The sequence below is a fragment of the Hippocampus bargibanti genome, linkage group LG09, assembly GCF_051943395.1.
Source record: "Hippocampus bargibanti isolate YZ-2025 linkage group LG09, ASM5194339v1, whole genome shotgun sequence".
NCBI lineage: Eukaryota > Metazoa > Chordata > Actinopteri > Syngnathiformes > Syngnathidae > Hippocampus > Hippocampus bargibanti.
This window is the reverse complement of record NC_142742.1, coordinates 17,752,255-17,780,002: the sequence shown is the minus strand read 5'-3', so window position 1 is coordinate 17,780,002 and position 27,748 is coordinate 17,752,255. Positions and strand designations below refer to the sequence as shown.

Here is a 27,748-nt window from a genome sequence, read left to right as displayed (position 1 = left end):
GAGGAGGGTGGCGATAAAGCACTTGTCAGACCTCTGACAATGTTTTCTCTCCCTTGAGGGGGCAGCATTTGCCTTTTGTACATCCGCCTCCATTCCAAGCTCAGATAAATCCAGACCCATATAACTTAGGAATGAACTCTTTAATTTAGGATAAGAGAGGATAAGGACGAACGAACGGACAGATAGATGAAATGTGCCTTAGATACCTGCTGTTGTCTCCCATCAGCTGAAGGCCTCTATCTAACAGAGAACTGGCCGACAGGCCATTTTTTAGCACCTGAAACAGTTGTTAGTATGAATACACTGGTTTATAGTGGTTGGAGATGTACATTTTAATTCTCACTAATTGGATGTGCTGATTATCCTGATGAGATAATAAATACAAAAACCTTAAAACTTGGAACAGAGAGCTGGTCAAAGGAGGCTGAGCTTTCTTCACTTGTCGGTGTGTCAAGGTCTAAGGGACGGTGGAGAGAAGACTTGGAAGTTCTCTTGTTGGTGGGCTGCTTGACAGACCAATTGGACACCTAAAAGAAGACAAGATAAAGTGTTAAGAAAACAGGTTAGAATTGGTTCAAATAAATCAGAAACAATAAACCTTTTTTGCCCCATGGACGAGTTGTTCAAACACACTGTCAGGATAGTGGCAACACTTCAGCCTGAGACAAGATATCTTATAACCATAAACATCACAGCATTTATCAAACAAAATATTCACCCTTGTGTCCATAGATGTCATGATGCTGACAGGTTACATGTTCATTTATAAAAAAAATCTAACAACAGAACAAATGACAATTTCCTACCTGTCCAGGCATTCAGCCACGAGGGGTGTTAACACCACATTGATGGCCCCCTTCACCTCCACTATTGCTGTGGTCCTTGTCTGAGCTAAAGGATGCTCCAAAGACCAGTCATCCGTCATCGTGTCCTCGTCAGTGTTTTCCATAGCTCTCTTATCCAAGGGGGTATATGGTGTACTAGAGACAAATCAAGAGATTTGATTAAAAATTCCCTCGCTTTCCCTTGCTGTTGCTGGAGACACAGACACATGGTTGCAGAACAGAGCTGCCAGCGTTTTGAAATTCACTTCCAGAACACTGTCTAAATCTCTGCATTAAAAAGATTCTCAAGAGCATTACAGTGGAACAGTTCCAACATATTAACTGTAATAAAGTCATAGGATGTCAAAAATTATGCATCCTGTTCACCTCTAACACATAATGATTACTCGTAACTGTAGTAAATGATGAATTGTGGCTTAAAGGACAACCGACGTCTCCGGACAAGTCGTGTCCATAATTTGTAAAATGGCTTCAAATGACTTCTACTGTGCGTATTTTAATAAGATTCCACCGCATATAGCTATATTTTACGTTTTAAGACTCGCTCTGAATATTCAGGAAGTCTTGTCTTTGAGTTGGTGACGAGTCCGTACGTGACGTCATGAAAGGACCGCCCCCTGACCGTAAAAAAGACCCATTGTAGCGTCCTTCCATCACGTCAATGTATTTTGCTGTACATGTTTGGTCTGAGAACCGTGTTGCACCCAAAAGCCGACAGAAGAGGGAGTCCAAGCTCCATATAAGGAATTTATCAGCCTGTGGAAGTGGAGGTGGCCACTGAAGGTCGCCATTTTGTGCCTCTTTTCTGGTGATCCATTGTTGCCCCAATGTTGCCTTGTCTTGGCGTGACGTCACGAACTGGGGGCGGGACTTTCTGAAAATGCCCAATTCGCAGCTCAATTTTTTGCAGATTTTGGACACTTTAAGTCATTTTTATTGGTGTTTTGCATTTGACTAAAAATATCATACTGCGTGTTTTGGGTATTTTAGATGCTATCAAACGTTTTTTTGATGTTGGTTAAAAAACAAAAAAGTGACGTCGGTTGTCCTTTAAATGTTTATGGATTTATTGCATCTACCATGTAATGGTCGACACGGCTGTGGCCTCTATATAAGGTTAAATAGACAAAGAAAGAAAAAAAATCAGTTTTGCATTGCAGTTTGTGAGTTGGATGGAGAGAGGTCATGTTATATACTGTCTCAATGTCTATGGACATTTTGGTTTTGGGCATCATTACTTTTCAACAGATTTTTTTTTTTGTCCTCAGACCTTGTGGGGCTAAGGAACAAGTGTTACTGTCGATGGTGAGATTATCTGATGGACTGTTGGATAAAGTGCTACAATATTTTTTTTTCCCGGATTGGATTATGTTGCAATGTTGTTTTCACTAAATGGACTTCATGACAGAGCAGATCTTTGTGTATTCAGCCATACCATGAGATGAACAAATTGGCGTACTGAGTGATACCCTTTCCCGATAAAGATGAGCCCAAATGGGCTCTCTTCCAATTCTTCAATATCACTAATTTCATTTGTGTCTGCTTCACTGTCAGTTTATACTAGCAGCATATTCTTTCCAATCATGTGGTTTCACAGTAACTCGTTCACTGTCATCCCCGAATTTATTTGGGAATTGAAAAGCATGATGTGGAGCGCCATTCACAACTTTTTGGGGGTTTTGTTTTTTTCTTACGGGAGGGGAGGAGGAGGGTGGCGATAAAGCACTTGTCAGACCTCTGACAATGTTTTCTCTCCCTTGAGGGGGCAGCATTTGCCTTTTGTACATCCGCCTCCATTCCAAGCTCAGATAAATCCAGACCCATATAACTTAGGAATGAACTCTTTAATTTAGGATAAGAGAGGATAAGGACGAACGAACGGACAGATAGATGAAATGTGCCTTAGATACCTGCTGTTGTCTCCCATCAGCTGAAGGCCTCTATCTAACAGAGAACTGGCCGACAGGCCATTTTTTAGCACCTGAAACAGTTGTTAGTATGAATACACTGGTTTATAGTGGTTGGAGATGTACATTTTAATTCTCACTAATTGGATGTGCTGATTATCCTGATGAGATAATAAATACAAAAACCTTAAAACTTGGAACAGAGAGCTGGTCAAAGGAGGCTGAGCTTTCTTCACTTGTCGGTGTGTCAAGGTCTAAGGGACGGTGGAGAGAAGACTTGGAAGTTCTCTTGTTGGTGGGCTGCTTGACAGACCAATTGGACACCTAAAAGAAGACAAGATAAAGTGTTAAGAAAACAGGTTAGAATTGGTTCAAATAAATCAGAAACAATAAACCTTTTTTGCCCCATGGACGAGTTTAATGTTGGACAATAGTTTCGGGGACCGGACATTAAAGTATGACGGATAAATACAACTGGATAATATGATATTGCCTGCGTGAAAATGGTGATATTTTCTAAACATCATAATAAAAACGAATCATAAAACGAGGAACGTCCGAGTTGACCGCAGCACTCTCCAAGCCATTTTCCCCCTCCCTAAAGCAGTTGTTTTTCGTTTTCTCATTTTGCTAGGTCCTAGGTTTCAATTCAGCGGTGAACTATCACGTGACAGAGAAGCCCGTCTAAACTTGTGTTAAGAGTAAATACTGTCAATAGACGTAACAGTGATTTTTTTTTAATAAAACATTCAGATTTCGCAATAAATAAAAAAGAAGGAACTTGAGTTCCTTATTCTTTCTGCGTCGCCCACTACTCAATGACCAACAGAGTGGAACCGGACCGTGGTCCAGTGGTTGGAAATCGCCGGTCTAAATTGTACTGAAAAATGTAAATCAGTGTTTTGAGGTGGCCATGATAAGTGTACACATAACATAAAACCTGATAGTGAGCTAGGTAGTTCTGGTAGCACGCCATCACGTGGGGCTGTCTAGTCACTGGGCCAGGCTCAGACATCTTTTCGGCCTCCACTGAGCTTTCTTCCTCCATGGCTAGAGCAGAAACAAAGGAAGCCTGAGATATGTGGCTTGGCAGAGGCTGGGAAGGCAATGGGGGAAGCATTGGTGGCAGAGGCAGAGGACGACGTTCAGTGATCAGCTCCCCGTTGAGGACATAAGTGAGAGGACCTTCAACACTGTGGTAGATGGAGCTCCGGCTAAACAAGACGAAAAATATGTAATAAAAATTAATACTCAGTCTGAAAGATCATCAGTAATATGTGTATTCATTAAATGAATTACCGTCCATTTAAAATCAAGATTTATACTTGATTAATATGAATGAATTACTAATCCCAACACCGATTTCAATCCAGACTCTTACATGAAACAAATCATCTGTTTCATCTTGTTCCAAGGTTGTAAAAAATGTGAAGCATATTTCCAATGTCGTACAGTTACTGTAACTTGCGTGCCCACTGCTCATCCTACTGCCGTTTCCAGCGTCTCACCATGGATTCACTAATGCCAAGTTTAAGTGCAACAGCTCTCTTCCTTTCTTTATAAACCAACTCGATTGCTTAGCATTTCCAAGCTGCATCATTTGCATTTCTTCTAGTATGTTCCATGAGTGTTCATGTTCATTTTATTCAGACACCGACACAAACATTTTGGACACATATAGTCCACTTATCTCACTCACTTGGCGACCGTTGGGAAAATCTCTAAACAGTCCGCTTCATTGCATTAACCACAGGGTTGAAAGTGTGTGACAAAGGTCACGGTTGATAGTCTAGAAATTAAGGGAATTGCTACATTTACACTTGAGGTATTAGAAAACGATAGCATGCTTGGAAATAAAAGGTGATGTCCAATTTTCCTACAGCCTACCGGTAAAGATTGTTCTAGCAGCTAATGTAATTTTTATGATCGATGGATCATACAAATTATTGGTAATTACGACAATGTTCTGACATTCCATTAATCAAGCTTGATCTACTCCAAGTAATGTGCAACAGCTGTTAAGCACCTGATAGCTTCAAATTCTTTAAGGTTATTAAAATTGAAAAATGTCATTATGAATGCAGAATCGAGCAGCCAAAAGTAATGTATGCTTCTGCAGCGCAAGTAAGAAGCTTTAGCCGTGATGCAATGTTTTCTATGTTGGAGCTGCTCAAACCGTTTGTTTATAAACTATAAAATTTGAGAATAGTTTCTTTAAACATTTCGAAATATTAAATTGATCTCTTTATGTGACAAGAGGCAGCTTAGTTATGAGCAACACCACGATTCAACACTTGACTTTATTTGAAGTATTTCCCTCTTCTCATGTCATATTTGTCACAGCTTCCTGAAAAGCAAAGCGGAAAGCACGGGAAACGAAGTTGATGACATCGCTTTCAATTACAAGATCAAACTGACCTGTAGTTCTCCATGTAATAAGGCGGTTGGGGCGATTGCTGCATCTGCTGCCTTCTTCTTTTTTTACGTCCCGGATATGTTCCTGGACCCTCATCTGCACCGCTAATTGGCTCAAAGTCTTCAGCCGCAGAGAAGTAGGCTTCACTGTCAGCCACTGACATGCTGGAGTCTGCGCATCGGTACTGATGGAAGGTGTTGGAATCTGCTGAGGGTGTGAAGGGGAAAGAGCCATAGCTTCGATGCTGACGTGGTGAATCCAGGACGTTATCATCACTGCGGGAAACATCACCACTGAACTGGACACCTCCAGACAGCACTGGGGGATGCCTGTCATTAAAAATAGCGGCTGACAGGCTCTTGGTGCTGCCTAATCGACTAGAATGCACTGAGGATTGGCGCTTGAGGGGAGAGCAGAGCGGTGAACGCACAGAGTTGCGTTCCTGCGAGTTGTTAGGTATCATGGGCGAGCCCTCTGGAATATCCCTGAAAGTGCTGTCAGAGCCACAGACACAAGGGCAAAAACAAAATAAGCAAAAAAATGGAAAAATGGAAATCCCACGGCAGGGCTAAAAATTGTTCAACTATTATACCTTTTTAAATGAATATTGTAAATGAAATGAATCATAATCAAAAACATTCTCAACATTACTCACTCAACAGAACTTTTGCCATTGACAGGGAACATGCGTTGTTCGACGCGTGGCGAGGGAGTGTCCCTTTCTCCAGCCAGCAGGGGCAAAGCTGCACTGGAGGAACTATTTTCCTCAGAAGAGGAAGCAGAGCTGTGAGAGTGTTGGGGTACCTGAAGACTGAGGTGCTGCTGACCTCGCCTCTCAGGCACCTCAGGAGGCAGGCAGGGAGAGTGTGTATCTGTTTTCAGTCCGACGACCCTTCCTGGAGAAAAAAAAAATATTATATATATATATATATATAAAACATACAAACTACATCAACTTCTCAATAGAATTGGAACTGAGTATATTTTTCAGATCATCAATTGTCCCAATGACAACAGTTCCACCATCCAAGATATCTATAGTAAAGGCATTCCTCCACATTAATACGCAAAACAAACTTTTGACACATTTTATCAGTTGAAAAGAACTGAAAATCGTTCTGTTAAATTTGTTGCATTCGTAGATCATACTCCCTGAAATCAAAACTACTATTTCAATTAAAAGGCCTAATAAAGGCAAATCCAATCCAATCCAAAAGCATCTAAATTACTTTTAGGACCTGCTTGGCTCTGGATGAAGGCGGATGCTTTTTGTTCATGCTACGCTTCCCTCCTCTCCTTGGTTGCTGACTTGATCTATGCGCTGTACTCAGTCACAATTTACTGTATTTTCCGCCCTATATGGTGCAACAAAAAGCCTTCCATTTTTTCAAAAGCTGACTGTGCGCTTTATAATCGAGTGCGCCTTATATATGGAAACGTTTAACGTCATTCTTATAGTCCGGAGAATACGATATTCTATTCTTGTCATTTGACATTTCATTTAACCAGTTCCTACCATCCACTTTGGGTATTTCCTTGGTCATAATCCACTCTCCGGGTTGAAGCAACGACTGACCATAACACATATCAGAGTCAGTGCTCGAAGAAGAGAATGCGGATGAGGAGGATGGTGTCATCTCTTCCAGTTTGAAAAAGTCCAAGCCCATATTAGTTCCTCCAAAGAACCTGCAGCCTCCAAGGCAGCCACAACGATTACGGCTGCGTTTGTTTCGAATGCCAGCCTCTTCAGGCCACAAAAACCAGAGTCTTGAAAGAAAGGGAAACAGGTCACTATAAAGAAATAAAAGCAATACTGCAGGGTTGAAAGTTTGCACATGGCAGGTAAGGGCAAATTAGAGATAGTGTTTAGGTACCTTTTGGTCTGTGTGTCATGGAGTTCTAGAAATTGCCTCTGCACTTCACATTTGGCTGAGTGGTCAGCAGCCAGGGCAATGTCTGCCGTACTGAGATTCAGGTTGATAGAACCCGCCTCCAGCCAGACAGAGCGTCGCATCACTGCTGGCTGACCTGGTACTTGCCCCTGCCCAGCCGGTAGCAGCTTGCTCACGTCATTGTGCTGCTGTTGCTCAATGTACTGCTGGATGTTTAGGTCCTGCACCACGGCGCTGATGCCCTCACCCACTGCCTGGTTATGCAGGTTACATTTGGCCACACGTACAATACCTGTCTAGAAAGTAGCATTACACTGACAGATACAGTTAAAAGATACTAAAACACCTGAAGTTGTTGTTCTTCCAAAGTGGAGATTTTGTGGGATAATTCAAATTGAATAGAATAATAAATAAGGGGTTAAGTACTTTGATATTAGCAGCACAGCCATGTTCAACAATGAAAAGGTCCACTCCATCCATGGCCAGTCTCGTCATGGTGTACTTGAGCTCCTCTGATGTTCGACAGTGACCTGGCATGCAGGTTAACTGAAACATAGCATATTTGATGCTTAACAATGGTAATAACAAAGGCATGATGTCTTTGAAAGGTGAAGACATACGCTGTAATCTGTGGTGCGCTTCAGACTAGCTAACATTTACAAATCCATAACATTAGGTTTATGCAAGGTCGATGAAGGGCTCAATATGATGTAGCTGAGTCAAAAATTGAGCTGTGGCCTGTGTGATGTGTTACTTATGGTACCATGTTTCTTGTAATTCATTCAAGCAAAGTACCTTAGCATCACAGATACGACGGTCAACGCCATGCTGGCAGATAACAGAGGGATTTGGTTGTTCAAGCTGGAACTCACGTGACATCACATGGAAAACAAAATACTCCCCCCATTCGGTCATACTGGCCACCTAAAAAATAGTGAAATTAAAATAAGTATTAATTGCACAAACTAAAGTTTTTGCTGTGTGTTTTGTTTTTAAGAGTTACACCAGTGGTGGGCCGTCAGGGCCAGCAAGGCCTTCTCTGCTGGCCTAACATAATCAGACATCATTATCATAATTATAATAAGTCAATTTCATTAAAAAAGTATTTTTTCTAAATATATACAGTAAAGTCTCGTTATATCGATATCGGTTATATCGATAGTACTGCTTATTACGATACTATTTCTATGAACGCAAGGAGAAAATTTACATGCCGCAGGATCGGATATATCGATAGTCCGGTTATATCAATATTTTTTCCGATTCCCGAGAATATCGATATAACGAGACTTCACTGTATATAATTATTCTACATACTGTTTTCTTGATGTTATATTATATCCATTTGGTTATGCTCCTTTCAGTGTTGTAGTTTTAGGTCAGAGTTTTTAATCCAATCAGAATTCAGCTAGTTTGTGTCGCCAGGCTGTATGAAATCTGACCGACGCCTTCAGAATCAACAGTGAGGGCGTCTGTGCGCTGTACAGAACGGGCACATGTAGTTGATATACAGTTGCGATAGCCAATCAGATCACGAGTTGGCACAGTGAGGCCAGCTAGAGGGCCTCGCGTTGAACACGACGTACGCGTCCTGTGATTGGACACTCACTTTACCTCAGCCCTCAGCCCGGAAACCCGGAAACTTTAGCAGAAAAACCAAGTATATCTACTCGCTTTTTTAACCCACAATGGCTGAAGGAGAGGACAACAAACTCGCTGTCGCATGTAGGTAAGCCTTTTTCAAAAACAAATGAAAAAGATTTGTTTACTTTTATTTTCAACAAATAGTTCGTTTTGTGAACGTCTTGTTGTTTTTCTTACATTAAACTGACATTTTGTAATTTAGCGTAAAATCTTGTTAAAGATTGCATATTCTTGGTGGACTTCATAAAACTTTGTGGACAAATGATTTTACATTTCCTTTTACTTTTAAGTGTTTGCAGTAGCACGTATAGTGACAAGTTCTAATTGCTGATGTAGATTTATTGATGTGTAATTGCTCCGGAAAATAGCCTGTGTTGTAGACGATTAAGGTGATGCCACGCCCAGTACTGCGTGCGTGTGCTTTTGTAAATGATATCTCCAGCCGTTGTGTCATAAATTATGGTATTACGAGGGATACTTGTTCAAGTCGGACTAAGCAGGACTTCACTGAAGGCCTAGGTGTGAGTTACACACATGGATAAAATTGTTTGTCTCCAACAGTTAAAGAATGAAAAACTCATCGTGATCACAGAAATAAGTCTGAAACAGTAATCACGACAAAAATTCGAAAATTAATAATAATAATAATAATAATAATAATAATAATAATAATACATTTCAAATTTGAAAATCAACCCATAAAAATCAAACACTGCTTTTAAATTGTTGTTCAACAAACTGCATCTGTGCAAGTTTATTTCAAAATAATAAAAGACTTGTTATGTCAATCTTTTGATTCACCTCAATATTGTAATGATTTTAAAATGTACATATTTACATATTTTAACAATGTTAATAAGAGATGAAAACATATATTCATTATATTGATTAATTATAATTATTATTATTTGTTTTTTTTTAAATCGCTTGACAGCACTATTTACAATATTCCCATTTGATGTCAAGGGCATTAACTAAGAACACATACACACCTGTGGAACAGTCACCTTCCCAGTTAGAGCCCCTGCCTGCATATCGATGAGCCAGGCGTATTCAAGGGTGTCACTTCCTAGTGGCAGCCCTTGTGCAGAGAACATTGCATGCGCCCTCATCTGCAGGCCCGAAAGGCTTAGGTGGCCATCCCTCAACACCCCGTCCACCGAGGGACGCTGTGATGCAAGAAAAGGGGGGGGGAGTTTTCATCAGTGGCACTTTTTCACTGCCACTGACAGGTATAATTGTCGATTTCATTTGTTCAACGACAATGGGCAGGGAGCATCTGATGCATCTCCACTGTAAATTTCAAACTTGGGAAAAAAATAATGTATGCTCAGCTATGTCCCATTTTAGAAATGAGATCATGAGACGTAAAATCCCGTGGGATACACGGTTAGATTTTGTGCAAACCTACCTTGTTTGTACTGCAGATTGTAAAAGAATGAACAGAACGCTGAATAAAATGTTTATTCTTGGTGAAAGGAGCTCATTCTTTCAGTAGGTAGTTGTTGAACACCATATTTTCACGACTACATGACGCACTGAGTTAAAAGGCGTAGTGTCATTTAGGGGTCACAATGTTTTACAGTACTGTACTATAGAAAAAATATACAGTACGTCTTGGCACGAGAATTTGGAATGAAGCGACACAGCAATTTGTTTCTTTAAGGGATGCTGTCGTAGTGTCACTTTGGTGCAAACACTATTAATTGTCTTACATATTGTGTAAATGTAATATATTTAAACTGGAATGAAGCTCGATTTTTCTCTGTAGAGAATGCATTGAAAGACACCTATTATCACAGAACTTAGTGAAATGTTACGTCATAGGAGAAGTTACACACACAGCTATATGTTAAATACATCACATTACAACTTAACTGCATAAAAAGAAGTATGAATGGGAGGATATGTGGGGTGAATATTTTACTTCATATAAAATAATAATACATTTAATTTACAAGAGCCTTTCCGAACACCCAAGGACACTTTACAATTAAAAGAACAATACACAGAACAATAAAACCATAAATAAAATGACAAATAATAAAACAGCTGATTAAACTAGACCAGACATGGGCAAAATACAGGCCGTGGGCCACATTCGGCTTTTTAATCCGGCCCGCCGAACATGTCCAAATTATAGTAAAAACAGTGTCTGATAGTCTGAAAATGTTAGCGGACAAGTCAGACAACTCTGAAAAGTTGCCTGCCCGGCCATAAAGAAAGACGAGAAATCGCAAAAAAACATTGTCGCAAAGTATATAGGTTTGCCTTAAATTAAGGCGTTACCTACCACAAACGCTACGTTGCTTAATTTACGGAAAATATCAGTGGCCGAAGGTTTTATTGCAGTTGTCTTTTGCCGTCTATGTGCACAATGCGTTGTTTGAGTTGCGTTGTCTCCTACGGCCCACTGAGCGCCTTTCATAACTCTCAAGTACACTTTACAGTCACGGTTTAATGTAAATTTACTTTTTATAGCGACACAAATTTTGTTAGCTTCTTTTGAATCTTTCTTCTGGGGCTAAGGTTCTGTGCATCTACTTTGGAAAATGATATGCAAACGCACAACTTTGCTTCGGACTTTCCCCAAGCGTTGAGCTTGAGTATTTCGTTGTTTAACAATATGTATTGAATGTTGAATGTGATTCCTTTTTTCAATAAATGTTGATTTCTTTAACTTTCCACTTTCGATTGAAACTTATTAAAAACAGACGCAATCTTGATGAATCACAGTGCGTATATTATTTTAATCTATTTCCATTTCCTCCTCCCAGTATCTGCAAAATAGTATGTAAATGCCATATCTTGCATATTCCTTGAGACAAACTGATAAGGGCTTTTTTTCACATTTGAAAGACTTAATAAATCATCAAACAACATCCCTTTCATCCCTTTGCTGATGTGAAATGTAAATTTCTCCACTGCGAGACTAATAAAGGCAAATCCAATCCAAATTGTGTTGTAGTGTTCTTACTGTGCTATGAGGTTTGCACACACTAGATTTAAAGGACAACCGACATCACTTTTTGTTTCCTAACTGACATCAGAAAAATGTTTTATAGCATCTAAAATACCCAAAACATGCAGTATGATATTTTTAGTCAAATGAAAAAAATGACTTAAAAAAAATCGAAACCGGAAGTGGCCAGTTTCAGAAGGTCCCGCCCCCTTGTTCGTGGTGTCACGCCAAGACGTCTTGACTTGCTTGAGAATCAAAACAATGGCTTCAGATTCAGAGAAGATGCTTTCTTGTTACTCATCCAGTTATGAATATGATTCAAATAGTTCTGAAGAGGAAAGCATACATGTTTGCAATCGATTAAAGAATTTATTCCGTGTCATTTTGAGGCATCAGGAGGGGGGGGAATGTCGCACCCAAAAAAGGCAGAAGATGGCGACAATCTTCCGTGTGGAAATGGCTCAACATTTTTGTCACAACACACAAGGATTCACCATCGCGTTATTTATGTGTTTTCCTTCTAATTTCGCCATCAACACGGATCAACACCAAGTTTTCAGACCAAATAAAGTACCGCAAAATACATTGCGTGATCAGAGGACTGCTACAGTGTGTCCTTTCTCGGTCAGGGGCGTTCCTTCAGTGACGTGACGTGAGGACTCGTCACCAATTCAAAAACAAGTCTTCCGGAATATTCAGCGCAAGTCTTAAAACGTAAAATATAGCTATATGCGGTGGAATCTTTGTAAAATACACTCAATAGAAGTCATTTGAAGCGATTTGACAAATTATGGACACAACTTGTCCGGAGACGTCGGCTTTATGCTTTAGTATATCCGGCCCAAACAGTCCCTCCAAATGCTCCTGGCCCGGCCCCTCCGTCAAATTTTAGAACCCATAGCGAGTCAAAAAGTTTGCCCACCCCTGAACTAGACCATGAATGCAATTTTAAACAGATGAGTTTTGAGGTGGGATTTGAAAGTTGACCTTGGTGTTCCAAACAGTGTTGCGTCAAATTGCTTCATACAAATTTGGCAGGAGACTGTTTCAATGAGAAATGATTCACAGCTATCTGTAATCAGGACAATAAAATTTACTGGAAGGCCAGGTGTGGGTGGAAAGATGGATAATTTCTTACCTGGTAGTTGTCACTGATAAATATGTGAATTGGTGACAGCAGCAACTGAAGCATGGTCTCCATGTAACCCTTTTTCATTTCAAAACATAACCGCTCCAAGAATCCAGATGGTCCTTCTGGCCCCTCGGTGCTACAATGCTGAAAAAATCCAGGAAGACAAATATAAGATAAAATCCATGGATTTTAACTGTAATGAAGATCAGATGTTAAACTCATGGGCTGGGCGTCAAATCCGGCAAATATACATCATTTCATTGTTTCATGTGGCCTATGAAAGCAAATCATTTGTAGCAACTCGTTACTCAAAAACATCTGATCATGATGGCGGCGCGTGAACACGCAGCGGCTCCCCTCTCCCGGCAAATTGCCGTTTTCATGTTTATTATGTTTGTTAAAGTAATTAGTAATAAGTGCCTTGCATGCTGGGTCCGAGAGGACAGTAATTTCATCTGTGCTGTATGTCATACATATTAGCATATTTGACAATAAAGCTGACTTTGACTTTGATCTCTAGTAATGTCAAATTGCCATGTGTCAAATATCATTGACGTTTTGCAATATTGTTACCCTGTTTACACTCATTTCAACAACATGCGTGTGTGTGTGTGTGTGCGTGCGTGTGTGTTTGAGTGTGTGTACGCGTGTTGGGCATCCCTACTGTATACAACTATACAGTATAAGATTATTTTTTTTGTTTCACTGTCATAACTGCCTTACATGGGAAGATGTTACTCCAAAGTGGCCCGTGACAAAATTAAGTTTGACAACCTTGCTGAGACATAAAATGTACAACGGCAGCCGGCCTTACCATAGGCAGTCGACCATGGACTTTGTAGAGATTAATAAACACAGTTATATCCCAAGGTCGCAGGTCCAAGGGATGAATGTCTGAAGTTTCCTTATGCCCGCTGTCTTCCATTCCAAGAGGGGCCCATCCAAGGCCAGATGAGGAAGTAGACAAAACTGGACTTGACAATGTCTCTTCAAAGTCAGTATACATGTCATCTTCACCAAAGTAATTCTCCTGAGAAATCGATAAAAGAGTGTGCCTGAGAAGGTTACCACGGGAGATGTGAGACAATCTGTTTTCGTCAATGGATGCTACAACTGCGTGTTTGCTTTCAACATTTAGCTTGTAGTCGATGTGCACATTCCACCATGATGTCCCTGATCCACTGGTGGAAAGACGCTTTGATCCTCTCCTCTTTCATCTAGACTGCTTCATGTCATCACAAAGAGGGTACAGCAAGTCCTGAAGAATGAATGTCTCTCTGTGTCTTTGATTTGTCATATTGTCTCTATGCTGTCATATTATTTGTTATTTAGGTTTTTTTTTTTGTTATTTTGACTTCAAGACGGCGCCGCGAGGGTGGCTGCCTTTCCAGCAGCTCATGTATTTTGTTTTTCTATTTTCATTCCTTTCATCACTTTGCTGCTGTGAAATGTAAATTTCTCCACTGTGAGACTAATAAAGGCATATCCAATCCAATCCAATCCTGTATATACAGACGCTCGCCATCTTATGAACATTCAAGTTACGACAAAATGGTACATATGAACATTTTCGCAGGTACTGCCAACGAGTTCAGGCCCCGATCCACCGAGCTCGTTTACGATTGGCTGCGTAGAACATACGGGCGTGGAGAAAATCCCTCTTCCGAGTTGACGATCTCAGGAGGAAGCGCCGAGCTCGTTTAAGATTGGCCGTGTAGAATATGTGGCTGGGGAGGATATATATCAACTACTCTTTCCCAGAGTTTCATATATATATATATATATATATATATATATATATATATATATATATATATATATATATATATATATATATATGAAACTCTGGGAAAGAGTAGTTGAAGCTCGACTAAGAGCAGAAGTGAACATTTGTGAGCAGCAGTATGGCTTCATGCCTAAAAAAAAAAAAAAAAAAAAAAAAAAAAAAAAAAAAGAGTACGACAGATGCAGTGTTTGCTTTAAGAATGCTGATAGAGAAGTACAGAGAAGGTCAGAAGGAATTGCATTGTGTCTTTGTAGATCTGTAGAAAGCGTATGACAGGGTGCCCAGAGAAGAGCTGTGGCATTGCATGAGGAAGTCTGGAGTGACTGAAAAGTATGTCAGAGCGGTGCAAGACATGTATCATGACTGTAAGACAGTTGTGAGGTGTGCTGTCGGTATGACCGAGGAATTCAAGGTGGAGGTGGGACTCCACCAGGGGTCAGCTCTGAGCCCCTTCTTATTTGCTATAGTGATGGACAGGCTGACAGATGATGTTAGACAAGAATCTCCTTGGACCATGATGTTTGCAGATGACATTGTGATCTATAGCGAGAACAGGGAACAGGTGGCGGAGAAACTAGAGATGTGGAGATATGCCCTGGAAAGGAGAGAAATGAAGATCAGTCGCAGCAAGACGGAATATATGTGTGTGAATGAGAGGGATCCAAGTGCAAGAGTGATGCTACAGGGAGAAGAGATAAAGAAGGTGGAGGATTTTAAGTACTTGGGGTCAACTATCCAGAGCAATGGAGAGTGTGGAAAAGAGGTGAAGAAGCGTGTCCAGGCAGGCTGGAGTGGCTGGAGAAAAATGTCAGGTGTGATGTGTGATAGGAGGGTTTCCGCTAGGATGAAAGGAAAAGTGTATAAAACAGTGGTGAGACCAGTGGTGTTTGGACTGGAGACAGTGCCACTAAAGAAAAGACAGGAAGCAGTGCTGGAGGTAGCAGAGCTGAAGATGTTGAGGTTTTCTTTGGGAGTGACCAGGTTGGATAAGATCAGGAATGAGTACATTCGAGGGACAACTCATATTAGAGGCTTTGGAGAGAAAGTCAGAGAGGCCAGACTGAGATGGTTTGGACATGTCCAGAGGAGAGAGAGTGACTATATAGGGAGAATATTGCTGAGCCTTGAACTGCCAGGCAGGAGACCGAGAGGAAGACCGAAGAGGAGGTGGATGTGGTCAGAGGATATGAAGGTAGCTGGTGTGAGAGAAGAGGATGCACAAAACCGGGATAGATGGAGGACATTGATTCGCTGGGCCGACCCCTGAGGGGAAAAGCCAAAAGGAAAAGAAGATATATATATATATATATATATATATATATATATATAAAACCCAGAAAAAATATATAAAGGTATTTATACCTTGATTGATATCAAAGCCCTAAGTAAAGGTCCATATAGGATAATTTGAGAATCCGGAGACATTTCCATCTCCACATGAAGTTTATCAGGTGGAAGCTCCAAGGGGTCGGATGGCATCCGGCTGGCTGAGGCAGAGGTGTAGTATGGGTGACTGTGGTGTCCCGAAGTGTGCTCCGGGGGTCGTAAAGCTGACAGCATTGATTCCTCCATTTCAGAAACTGCAGTTGGGAAAGATAGAAAATTAAGGCACGTTGGTTTTCAAAAGAATCAGCGATGTGTGGCAAAATGGTTAAGCACTTACACGACTTTTTGAGTTGTTCATCAGCCTTCTGTGGATATATTGGATGCCATGTGTAGTCAATGTTGAGCAAGAAGTTAGGTACACTCCAGCAATCAACCCAGCCAGCTCTGAAGTTCAGGAAATATTCAGAACACATCACGATGCCGAGTTAAAAATGTGATTTTGAGTGAATACTGAGTGAAACATATACTGCAGAAACAGAAATCTTGATTTGCATTCTGAAAAAAGCAGCTCTATCAACAAAACAATTCAGAAATATTTTTTTTTCTGTTTTCCTCATTATTTTACAATGACGATACTCCAACTACATTTTTTTAATGTCTCTGAACTACATATACAATGCTACTCGTTGCTCTTTGTATCGGTAAATTGTTTTTTTATAAATTAGTACTTTACTTATCCAGAAGTATGATCCTTAGCTCACATGCCGAAACATGCAAGTGTCCTCATGCACCATTTGGAAAAATGGATCATAAGTACAAGGGAGCAGGGGGCTCAATATTTGATTGAGCCAATAGGATAGGGAGCCCATTTACATCTCGTGCACTGATAACAGAGACAGCACTGTCTGCCAGACCTTGTGATTTGCACAACATGCCCATTGACAGTTTGTGCATGGGTCATGGGAGTATAGCTATATTTGTGCAGAGACATACTAACTATTGTGATGTCACGAGAGGCTGTGTCCTGGAGGGGAAATACATCCCCCTAAGATGGCTCCACCCAGAGAGAGTCTTGGCCCCAGCTGGTGGAAGGCAGCAATTCAAACCACACACCTGCGGCTGATCACGGCTTGATTGGCAAGCGAGGCTCTTAAGGCAGAGAGCCTCTGAGTGTGGAGTTTTGGGGGAAAGACAAGCTTGATTGCTGTGCTCTGTGAAGAAGTTGATTGCTGCGTGGAACTCATTGCCAGTTGGGACCACACGACTGGACACTGGATTTGAACCTAGCTAAGGTGGCTAGGCTACATGAGGAGGACGTCAAGAGGGGTGAGGCCTAGAGACTCTTGGAAAAGAACTCCGTCTTCAGTTTTACCTCAGAAGAGACTTTATTTGGATTTAAGTATCAGAAGAGACTTTATTTGGATTTAAGTATCAGAAGAGACTTTATTTTGATAAGTATTGGAAGAGACACTATTCAAACCTTTGTTGCTTGTGAATTCCCCCTGGAACCCTTGATTAAAACCTTTTGTTTCTTGTTTCTTTGTTTCACTTCTTGTCCTGTCCCGATGAGAGCTAGCCTCTCATGATATCACACTATCGAGTTCCCACCCTCCAGTACTTTATGAGTGAAGTGGCAAGGTGCCAAGTGGGGAGCATGAATGGTGGATAACCGGTGGATAACATCGCATCTAATCACTGGGGTACCCTACGAGGAAAGCAATGTTTGTGTGCTGTGAATATGAAAATCGAAGCTGAGCTATATTTGCATTTTGTATGATCTGCACGACAATCTGCGAGCAATGCTCGCACACGCAGTTTCTAGTGAACATTAGATAGGACACTTTTTGACCACACAACTTACTCCGCGTTGGTGATATTCCTCCAGCAGGACTTGTTGGATTTTGGCAGTGGAGCACCTTGATTTTCCCCTGGCATGAACATGTGTGGGGGCAGCTTGATATTCTGGTAATCTTTGGCAAGGGTTAGGAGAGGGTAACGGCTAGGATGGCACTCGGGCAAGGACAGTCGCATGTCTGTATCCTCTGCCTAAAAACATTAGAATGTACATGTACTTAGATTCACACAATCAAAGCCTATTTCGAGGACAAAAAAATGGATTTGAATGTAAAAATAATGTAGGAGCCATCAGCATGCATTTTTACTGCAAGCAAAGAGGAAAAATAATTGCACAGAAGTATTTTTGCAGATAGAAATTAAAAACAAATCACACCCTCGAAAAAGACTAACCTTCAAACTGAAGCGGGTATGACAGGTCATTGGAACAAATTCAATGAAAGGCAACATGAAGTCTATATTGAGCGTCTCACCACAAGCTGCCAGGTAAACTGCAGGAAAAAAAAAATATACAATAGAGATTACAGCAGTAAAACAGAGAAGAGTAAAAAGCACTGCTATGGTCCTTGGTTCCAGTACAGAAAATGATTCATATAAGATGATGATTGTGTAAATGTAAAATAAAAAATACAGCTAGATCAGGGGTGGGCAAACTTTTTGACTCGCGGGCCGCATTGGGTTCTAAAATTTGACAGAGGGGCCGGCCGGGCCAGGAGCATTTGGAGGGAGTGTTTGGGCCGGAAATACTAAACCTAAAGCATTAAAGGACAACCGACGCCTCCGGACAAGTTATGTCCATAATTTATAAAATCACTTCAAATGACTTTGACTGAGCATATTTTACAAAGCTTCCACAGCATATAGCTATAGTTTACGTTCTAAGACTTGCGCTGAATATTCACGAAGTCTTGTTTTCGAGTTGATGACGATCCCCAAGTGACGTCACGTTTGGACCGCCCCTGACCGAGAAAGCGACACACAATGCATTTTGGGTACTTTGTTTGGTCTGAAAACTTCGTGTTGATCCGTGTTGATGGCGAAATTAGAAGGAAAACACATAAATAACGCCATGGTGAATCGTTGTGTGTTGCACCAAGACAACTATTTGATATTCGCTGACACAAATTCCCAGCTGACAAATCAGCCCATTTCCAACAGAGCTTGGGCGCAATCTTCTGCATTTTCTGGGTGCTACATTGCTGTCATTGACGTCTTGAATTGATATGGGAGGACTCCTTGAATCAATTGCAAACATTTATGTTTTCATCTTCATAACTATTTGAATCATATTCATAACTGGATGAGTAACAAGAAAACATCTTCTCCGACTCTGAAGCCATTGTTTTGATTCTTGAGCAAGGCAAGACGTCTTGGCGTGACGTCACGAACAAGGGGGTGGGACCTTCTGAAACTGGCCATTTCCGGATTCATTTTGAAGTCATTTTTATTGGTGTTTTTCATTTAACTAAAAATATCAGCCTGCTTGTTTTGGGTATTTTAGATGCTATAAAACGTTTTTCTGATGTCAGTGGGAAACACAAAAAAATGGTGCCGGTTGTCCTTTAAATGTAGTGTGTACAAACCTCATAGCACAGTAAGACCCCAATTTATTAACTGTCTTTCAAATGTGAAAAATATCCCTGATCAGGTAATAAATTTGTCTCAAGGAATATGGCGTTTAAATACTATTTCGCAGATGCTTGGAGGAGGAAATAGTAATAGATTAAAATAACATATGCACTGTGATTCATCAAGATTGCGTCTGTTTTTAATAAGTTTTCATTGAAGGGGCAAAGTTAAAGAAATCAACATTTATTGAAAAATGGAATCACTTTCAACATTCAAAACATATTATTACACAACGAAATATTCAGGCTCAATAATACCTACTTGTGTTAAATTCCGCCAAATCATAGATGGTTTGTCCTGACCGCGCGCTCAACAAACTCCTCACTGACGCCCTCGCCTTCACGCGCAAACAATACATGTGTACCGTCGCCGAGCACACAGACATAGGCTACCTGCAGTGGAATTTGCATACTCGACACGGCAGCCAATCAGAAGCCTGCTTCTTTCTTCCGGACTTTCGCAAGCGTTATAAAGTCGTGCAATTGCATATAATTTTCCAAAATAGATGCACAGAACCTCAGCCCAGAACAAAGATTCAAAAGAAGCTAACAACATATGTGACGCTACAAAATGTAAATTTACATTAAACCGTGACTGTCAAGTGTATGTGAGACTTATGAAAGGGGCTTAGTGGCTCGTAGGAAGCAATGCAAACGTTGCATTGTGCACCACAATGACAATCGACTACTGCAGCAAAATCTAGCCATGCACATTTACCGTAATTTAAGCAAGGTAGTGTTTGTAGTAGGTACATTCTTGATTTAAAAAAACTTTATACTTTAATGTGATTACTTGTCTCTTTGTGCTTCAAGTTGTGATAAAAGGGGCAGGCAACTTTTCAGTTATCTGCCCTGTTGTCCGCTAATTTTTTTGTCATGAGTTTCAGACACTGTTTTTACTATAATTTGGGCAGGTTCGGCGGGCCGGATTAAAAAGCCTAACGGGCCGTATGTGGCCCGCGGGCCGTAGTTTGCCCATGCCTGAGCTAGATCCTACATTGCAAAACACGTTCCAGAATTTTGGTAGACTGTCACTTTTTTCCACCTAAAAACACTTGTTTGGTGGCAGGGTCAGTGTTGTGCTTCATGGGTGGCTAACAAGTTCTTTGGAAGAATACCGTTGGTTTTCCAAATAGGCAAGTGAGAGCGACAGCATTGGGTCATCGTGAAGCATCCACATGACTTATGTCATTTACCCAAGAGACATTACTAAATATTTTGCTTGTACGGCTCTCTTAGTCAAAAAGGTTCCCGACCCCTGGAAGTGCATATGAAATTGTTGGGTTTTGTATGTCTGCAAAAGTTAAGAACCACTGCACTAATACAGGTGCGGTGAAAAGGGGCCATGTGACAATCTCGAAAGACTAATGCAGTGATCACTGACTATTCGTGGTTTATTGATCCCACAAAACAAAAAACACAGATTTTGTTTTTGTGGGATGGATCCCCAGTTATTGGTGGAAAAACACATTTTTCATGGGCTGAATATTATATACAGTGTATATAGATAAGGTTAGTCTTTATATATTTTACATAGTGCATTCCTGAGTTCGAAATATTCCCCTTTTTCTGATTTAAACATATGAGACAACTGATTGCTCTGATTAACACAGATCATAGTAGTGTGTTCTGTTTTGTATTATATCAACTTTTTTTTTTTCAACAAAGAGCTGTTTTTTTTCTTGTCAAGAATCAGGAGCGATAAAAATACAAATGAATTATGACAAGCTATTAAATGAATGGTGACAAACACATTCCTCACCATTCTCCTGCTGCTTGGTGGAGCAATCAATCCAGTTGTGCTGATTTGCTGCCCAGATCATCTCAAACTGATGAAAAAGTATTTTGAAAGTCCAAGAATAAGGAACAAAGGAGTAAATGTCTGGAGCGTTGTCACTGGCCCAGTCCTGAATCAAATCTGTTAAGTAGACGAAAAAATGTTCCATGAATCTTATGTATTCTCCACTGATGTTCCAAAGACGTTTTCTAACTCACCGGTGAAAAAGTTTTTCTGGGCATAGATGAAATGGTAGGTGGCTTTGTACACCTCAATCTCACACTGCCAAGATTGCGGCATGTTCCATACTCGGGGGTAGCTGGCAATCACGTGGAACTGAAATTTAAGGCACCATAGACATTATTGGCTTTTCCTCTATGATTAAATCACGTGTTCAACACCAAACTGCATATTAACATATTGACTATATAAAAAAAAAATAATAATTAGCTGCTACTTACAGCTAACATTTCAGCCTCAAGGAGAGTCCTGTACTGCATGCTGCTGGTGGTGTCAACATGAAGCAGCTGTCCTTTGATGGTGGGCAAATAGCCTGAGAGTGGAGGCAAAAAGCAGCACGATCAGTTCTTCAAAGTTATAGATCTGTTCATAATAATAAAAATAATAATAATAATAAAATTAATTTCAAGCGCCTTTCAGAACACCCAAGGACACTTTACAATAAAAACAAAGCACAAAACAATAAAACCATAAGTAAAATGATAAATAATAAAATTGCTGATTGAACTAGACCATTAAGAAGTATCTACATTTTTACATGCTCTAAAGAAACTAAATATGAATTACATTACTCACAGGAAGAAAGTACTACAACCTCGAAAAATGAATGGCCCTGATACAGCAATATACAGTTTATAGCATACACTCCACCTAAGGATAACAGCCTGTACTGTGTTTGCATCGTTCGTCTAATGCACAGGTGTCAAAGTCAAGGCCCGCGGGCCAAATCCGGCCCGCCACGTCATTTTTTTTCGGCACGCGAAAGCAAATCAAACTTGTTAAATTCCATGATGATTGCTAAAATCTGAGCCAAAATTTCATATTTTTGGATGTCAACCACAATAAAAGTCATTATTCTTGACTTCAGATTTGAAAACGAGGTATTCATTAATTTGCTGTGTGCTCTATATGTAATATTTGAAGGGATTTAAACATTCTAATGGGTTCCCCAAATTCATAACGGCCCTTGAGAGGAACCCATAACTACAATGTGGCCCGCGGCAAAAAATGACTTTGACACCCCTGGTCTAATGGGTAAAACTGCAGTCATTTAATCAAAAAAATTACGATCGGGTGATTTAGGTATCTGTAACAAATAAAATACAGTAAAGTCTCGTTATATCGATATCGGTTATATCGATAGTGGCGCTTATTACGATACTATTTTCATTTCCCTTGCACATTTCTAGTATTTTTATGTATAATTAGTACCGTTTAGTACGATACCCGGTTACTACGATAATCCGGTTATTACGGTGCTCCTTTTCATCCCCCGCCGGCCATTTTTGTTGTTTATATCGATATATCCGTCGCGCCATTGGTCAACTTGGTCACGTGTCTTGTTACGTGAGCCGCCATTGGTCGCGCCATTGGTCGACTTGGTCACATGAGCCGCCATCGGTCGCGCTATTGGTCGGCTTGGCCGTGTGACTTTGTCACGCGACACGCCATCGGTCGCGCCATTGGTCAACTTGGTCACGTGTCTTGGTTACGTGTCACGCCATCAGTCGCGCCATTGGTCGACTTGGTCAGGTGACTTGGTTACGTGCCCAGCACCCGTGTAGCAGAGCCATTTTCATTTTCAGACGCTAGCTCGTGTGTAGCAGACGAGATTGAAATGTTTGTGTTAAAAGGTAAAAATGGGAAGCAGAAGAAGATTGATGACTTTTTTAAATTGTATACATAATACAGTAAGATGTAAGCGTTGCAGTTTCCCTGTTGTGTTATGTACATGCCCACTGTACTGTATATGAATGCAATCGTTTTTTGCAACAATGTTTCTTGTTTTGTCTGCTGAAGCGCAATGATTTTGAAAATTATTAACATTCCATACTGTGTATTAAAGGACAGCCGATGTCACTTTGTATTCAAATGCAAATAAAAATGACTTCACGCCAAGACGTCTTGCATTGCTTGTGAATCCAAACAATGGCTTCAGATTCGGATAATATGCTTTCTTGTTACACATCCAGTTATGAATATGTTTCAAATTCACTGTAGTTCTGAAGATTAAAGCATACATGTTTACAATCATTAAAGAATTATATGTGCCATTTTGAGGCAACATTGGGGGAACATCTCACCCAAAAAAAAGGGAGCTAATGGCCAGCTCCGTTTCTTATATGGCGCTTGGCTGCCCTCTTTTGGCGGCTTTTGTTTAATGCAGTTCGGCGCAGGATCGGATATATCGATAGTCCCGGTTATATCGATATTTTTTCGGGCTCCCTTGAATATCGATATAACGAGACTTTACTCTACATGCAAACGGCTTTTGTACTTCATGATATAATTGGTGAGTATGAGCCCTACACTTATTTTAAAGAAATGTATGTTGGTGTGAGAGAACATTTTAAAAATATTAAAATTAATAGTGGATTTCTAGTGTGGGGAAAAAATATGAAAATTAGATATTTTCCCCACAATGTCCCTTTCAGGTTAGCAGCGATTAGACTAACTGAAGCGAGTCTAATTCCATTTCATGCAATTTTATCCATTCAAGACCCCATTTCCCCTACTTGCAATCATCACAGAAGCCTATTTTGGAGAGAAAAGTATTGTGGAACAAAATTAAAAACCTTTAGCAGATGATGGCACAGTGGAGCATTGACCCACACTGGGCCATGGTTAGCGTCAAAACATAAAATAGGCGTCTCAGAAAATGGATGGATGTAACTGTGTTTATAACTTATTTTCTTGTTTTTTTTTGCCAAGCATTGTGAATTGCCTTGTCAATACAAATAAGTCAGCCTTGCCATCCTTTAGCCATCCTACTCCCACGGTTCAAATTCATAATACATCAATAAATTGTAACAGTAATTGTATTTTAGTTTCATTTACCAGATGGACATACTTTTTCGTCTGACGAGATGAGATGATAATAGAGTCAAATTTTACCTGCCCATTCAAGAGTCGACTTGAAATGGGGCTTCACGACATAATGTAAGTTGCAGTTCAGACATTATAGCACAAAAAATTACCTGTCTCTATAACAGTCATGGGTATGTTGACTTCCAGATAAGAACCTGCACCTACATTCACATGGATGGCATTGGTTTCCTAGTAACAAAAAATGAAGACAGAGACGCTAAGTTTCCAAAAAGCCTTAGGGTTGCCAAGTTATGTTTAAGACAGTAAACTCTACTCTGACCATTTTTTCAGTGAATGTTTGGTCAAGAGGAGGAGGCCATCAGTTATACAAATTATGTCATTTTAACAATAAGCATGTCAAAGATAAGAACCTACACAAGAAACACAACATGTAGGAATGCCACGTTGATATTTTTCATAACCAGAAAAAGAAGACTCAAAGAGAGTGAGGAAGATCAGAAAAAAGCAATCCAGAAGAAATAACTTCAAGATTGTAACACATACCCTGTTTTTGGTAAAAAGCAGGTCAATTGTAGCATCAGCAATGATGTTCATACGGAGCTCAAAGGACTGGATCTGCCTCGGTTGTCCTGGCTGGGCCATTTCAGTCACTTTCATGTCCTGATAATCCGCTGGCAAGAAGAACTTCCATAGACAATCCCTATAAAGTTTGAATAGGTTTGACACAAAGCTTAAAATGTCAAGCTACCATGAACACTCCATGCTACAATAAATATAACTTCAAAACATAACATGATATTTTGCTAAACTCTGTCAATGTTTGCACCTCTGGCGATCTGCCCAAGGGCCATAGTTGAAGTCAGTTCCTTTTCCACACACAATGTCAAGACCCCAGCACGGAGGAAGGTCCTGGAGCTTATCATCCTCATTGAGTGTCTCACCTTCCTCACCTGTACCATACTCCATTGGTACCACACCTGCAAAAAAGGGGGGTTATTATCACTCTGAAAGAATGTATTTTAACAAACTATCAACTACACTCCATGGTTTTAATAACATTAAACCGAGCAAATAAAAAACAATACAAGCAATAAAATTAACATTTCTCATTTGATGATTATACATATGCAATTCAATCCTGCGTGGCTGCTAGTTATCATCCCTATCTCTAGTCAATCTGTCCGTCCACCCGCCAGACCAAAACACTTTTCCTTACAAGGGACACTCAATTTTGTTAATATTCAGTATTGGGTGTCTGTGCATTTCCTACCAGGTTCATCTTGATAGTAGTAGATGTCAACATCGTTGGACTGCATGACCACAAAGCCTTCACCCATCAGCCTGGGAGGTCTACATTGAAATTTCAAAAACATTCCTAAATGTTTGTGATGCGTTCATGAGCTGCTCTATATTTTCAGACATGTATTTCCATATTTCCACAATGGTTTGAATATCCATCTATCCATCTTCTGAAGCGCTGTATACCCAGAGAAACTTCACACAAGCCCAGGGAGAGCATGCAAGCTCCACACAGGAAGGCCGGAGATGTGATCGTACCAATGACCTCTGCCTCGTGAGATTGACATGCTAACCACTGGATCACCGGGCCGCCAAGGTTTGAAGTTGAAGTCGTGGCACGTAAAAAAGAAGTGTTTATGGCCAATAACTTTATCTTGTTTTGTTTTTTTAATGTATTGATCTTTAAAAAAATCTGTCATTATAAAGTAGGATAATAACTTACTCATCAGTCTGCATGCCAACATAGCGTGGGCTAGGAACCAACATGGCACGCACGTTCTCCAGCGAGCCCTTCACAATGTGCATGTACTGGTCCAGGTGGCTGGAAGGAGGCTTGGTGGCATAGGTCAGGAAGGCATCTTCAAAGTTTAAGCACAGAGTCTGCGGGAGGTGGTGATTCCCAAATGCCAGTCGACCCTTCAAAATGAGGTAGCAAACATAGAATACGCATATTGAGGCTAAAAATCCAGATGTATTAAACACTCGTTTCTTGAATCAAAGCAGTTGGAAAGAACTCACCGTACTTATGTTAACTTTGATTACAGGGATCAGGGAGCGCCAAGATGACGTGGGGTCTGAGTTCTCTGTTTGAATGTTCACGCTGCCCAAAAAAGAGACACATTTAGTCGTGCCAGTGTTCTCAGTGGCTATTATCCACTCTCTTTTTAAGAGTTAGTTAGTTATCAGACCTCCGAAATAGGATTGTTTCAATGCACAAATATGGGAAAGGGTAGAGAAAAATGTCTGCTACTTTGAAGGTCCCAGTGGGCACTGTGGCTTGCATCATCCTTAAATGGAAGAAGTTTGGAACGACAGTGAAACGACATTGGAATGTTTTTGCGGCACACCACGAACCATCTCGCAGGAAAGAGGCAATAAGTGACGTGTTGCCACACGGACGAATATTAAATTACCCTCCCAGTCTTTCCAGCACGGACACAGGACAATGACAATGTTTAAGAATGTGCATATATAAAATAGTCATATCAATACATGGCAAATCATAATAAATAAAATACAAAAAATAATAAATTATCCATTAAAGATAAATAAAATAGTGATCTCTGTCCAAAATAAATAAAATGTAAAAATATATATCAAAATAGAAGACAGCGCGAAACAACACGGAATTCAACAGAAACTTCAAAATAAAAATATACAAAATAAAATGTGCTATCAAAGCAGGAATCACCTTTCCAGGGTCTGTTTCTTTCCCTCTCCCTCATGGTCATCATTTTTCTTGAGTCTACTAAGTGCCGGGTCCAGGCCGAACTTCTCTTGGAGGTCGGCATAAAGGTCAGTCCGATTGTAGACATGAAACTCAAAACCGTTCACTGTCACATAAAGCCTGGTCTCTGCCTTGGGATCTGATGACACACCAGAACTACAATTCAATACATCAAATCTGAAATGGATTTGAATCTTTATTTGGGCTTTAATCAAGCCTAACTTGGGTCTTTCCTGGTCTTTGCATGTTTCCCCTGTGGTTGCATGCATTTTTTGTAGGCAATCCCTCTTCCTTTCACAGTTTAAAAAGATGCATTAAGGGACAACCGACACCATTTTTTTTGTTTCCTAACTGACATCAGAAAAACGTTTGATAGCATCTAAAATACCCAAAACATGCAGGCTGATATTTTTAGTCAAATGCAAAACACCAATAAAAATGACTTAAAGTGCCCCAAAACTGCCACAAAATGAGCTTGTAACTGGGGATATTCAGAAAGTCCTGCCTCCTTGTTCGTGACGTCACGCCAGGATACTCCTTCACAAACTGCATTGCTCCAAAATCAAAACAATGGCTTCAGAGAGTTCAGATTCGGAGAAGATGCTTTCTTGTTACTCATAGAGTTATGAATATTCTTCCAATAGTTCTGAAGAGGAAAGCATAAATATTCACCGTATGTTAATGCTTTATTCTACTGTGTTAGTTGCCTAGATAAGGGGCACATTTTACACGTTGCATTTTGGGGTTTCTTTGAATACTCAAAA

General features: G+C 40.3%; 1 protein-coding gene across 1 annotated transcript in view; it reads right to left on the bottom strand.

Moving 5' to 3' along the window:
* bltp1 (bridge-like lipid transfer protein family member 1) overlaps positions 1-27,748 on the bottom strand; it is a 125,408-nt gene that overhangs the window by 79,303 nt on the left and 18,357 nt on the right. Inside the window, exons 6-32 of the mRNA XM_089005233.1 lie at positions 26,949-27,123; positions 26,276-26,357; positions 25,980-26,173; positions 25,509-25,588; positions 25,065-25,215; positions 24,782-24,938; positions 24,388-24,466; positions 21,631-21,722; positions 21,388-21,505; positions 21,155-21,310; positions 18,158-18,255; positions 17,772-17,956; positions 16,248-16,354; positions 15,947-16,164; positions 13,613-13,828; positions 12,805-12,942; positions 9,697-9,873; positions 7,856-7,984; positions 7,487-7,606; positions 7,043-7,356; positions 6,685-6,935; positions 5,824-6,064; positions 5,171-5,662; positions 3,693-3,966; positions 2,939-3,076; positions 2,756-2,826; positions 807-980 (exon numbers count right to left, since the gene is read on the bottom strand). Of these exons, the coding sequence (XP_088861359.1) occupies positions 807-980; positions 2,756-2,826; positions 2,939-3,076; positions 3,693-3,966; positions 5,171-5,662; positions 5,824-6,064; positions 6,685-6,935; positions 7,043-7,356; positions 7,487-7,606; positions 7,856-7,984; positions 9,697-9,873; positions 12,805-12,942; positions 13,613-13,828; positions 15,947-16,164; positions 16,248-16,354; positions 17,772-17,956; positions 18,158-18,255; positions 21,155-21,310; positions 21,388-21,505; positions 21,631-21,722; positions 24,388-24,466; positions 24,782-24,938; positions 25,065-25,215; positions 25,509-25,588; positions 25,980-26,173; positions 26,276-26,357; positions 26,949-27,123 (4,627 nt within the window). The remainder of the gene's footprint in view (positions 1-806; positions 981-2,755; positions 2,827-2,938; positions 3,077-3,692; positions 3,967-5,170; positions 5,663-5,823; positions 6,065-6,684; positions 6,936-7,042; positions 7,357-7,486; positions 7,607-7,855; positions 7,985-9,696; positions 9,874-12,804; positions 12,943-13,612; positions 13,829-15,946; positions 16,165-16,247; positions 16,355-17,771; positions 17,957-18,157; positions 18,256-21,154; positions 21,311-21,387; positions 21,506-21,630; positions 21,723-24,387; positions 24,467-24,781; positions 24,939-25,064; positions 25,216-25,508; positions 25,589-25,979; positions 26,174-26,275; positions 26,358-26,948; positions 27,124-27,748) is intronic.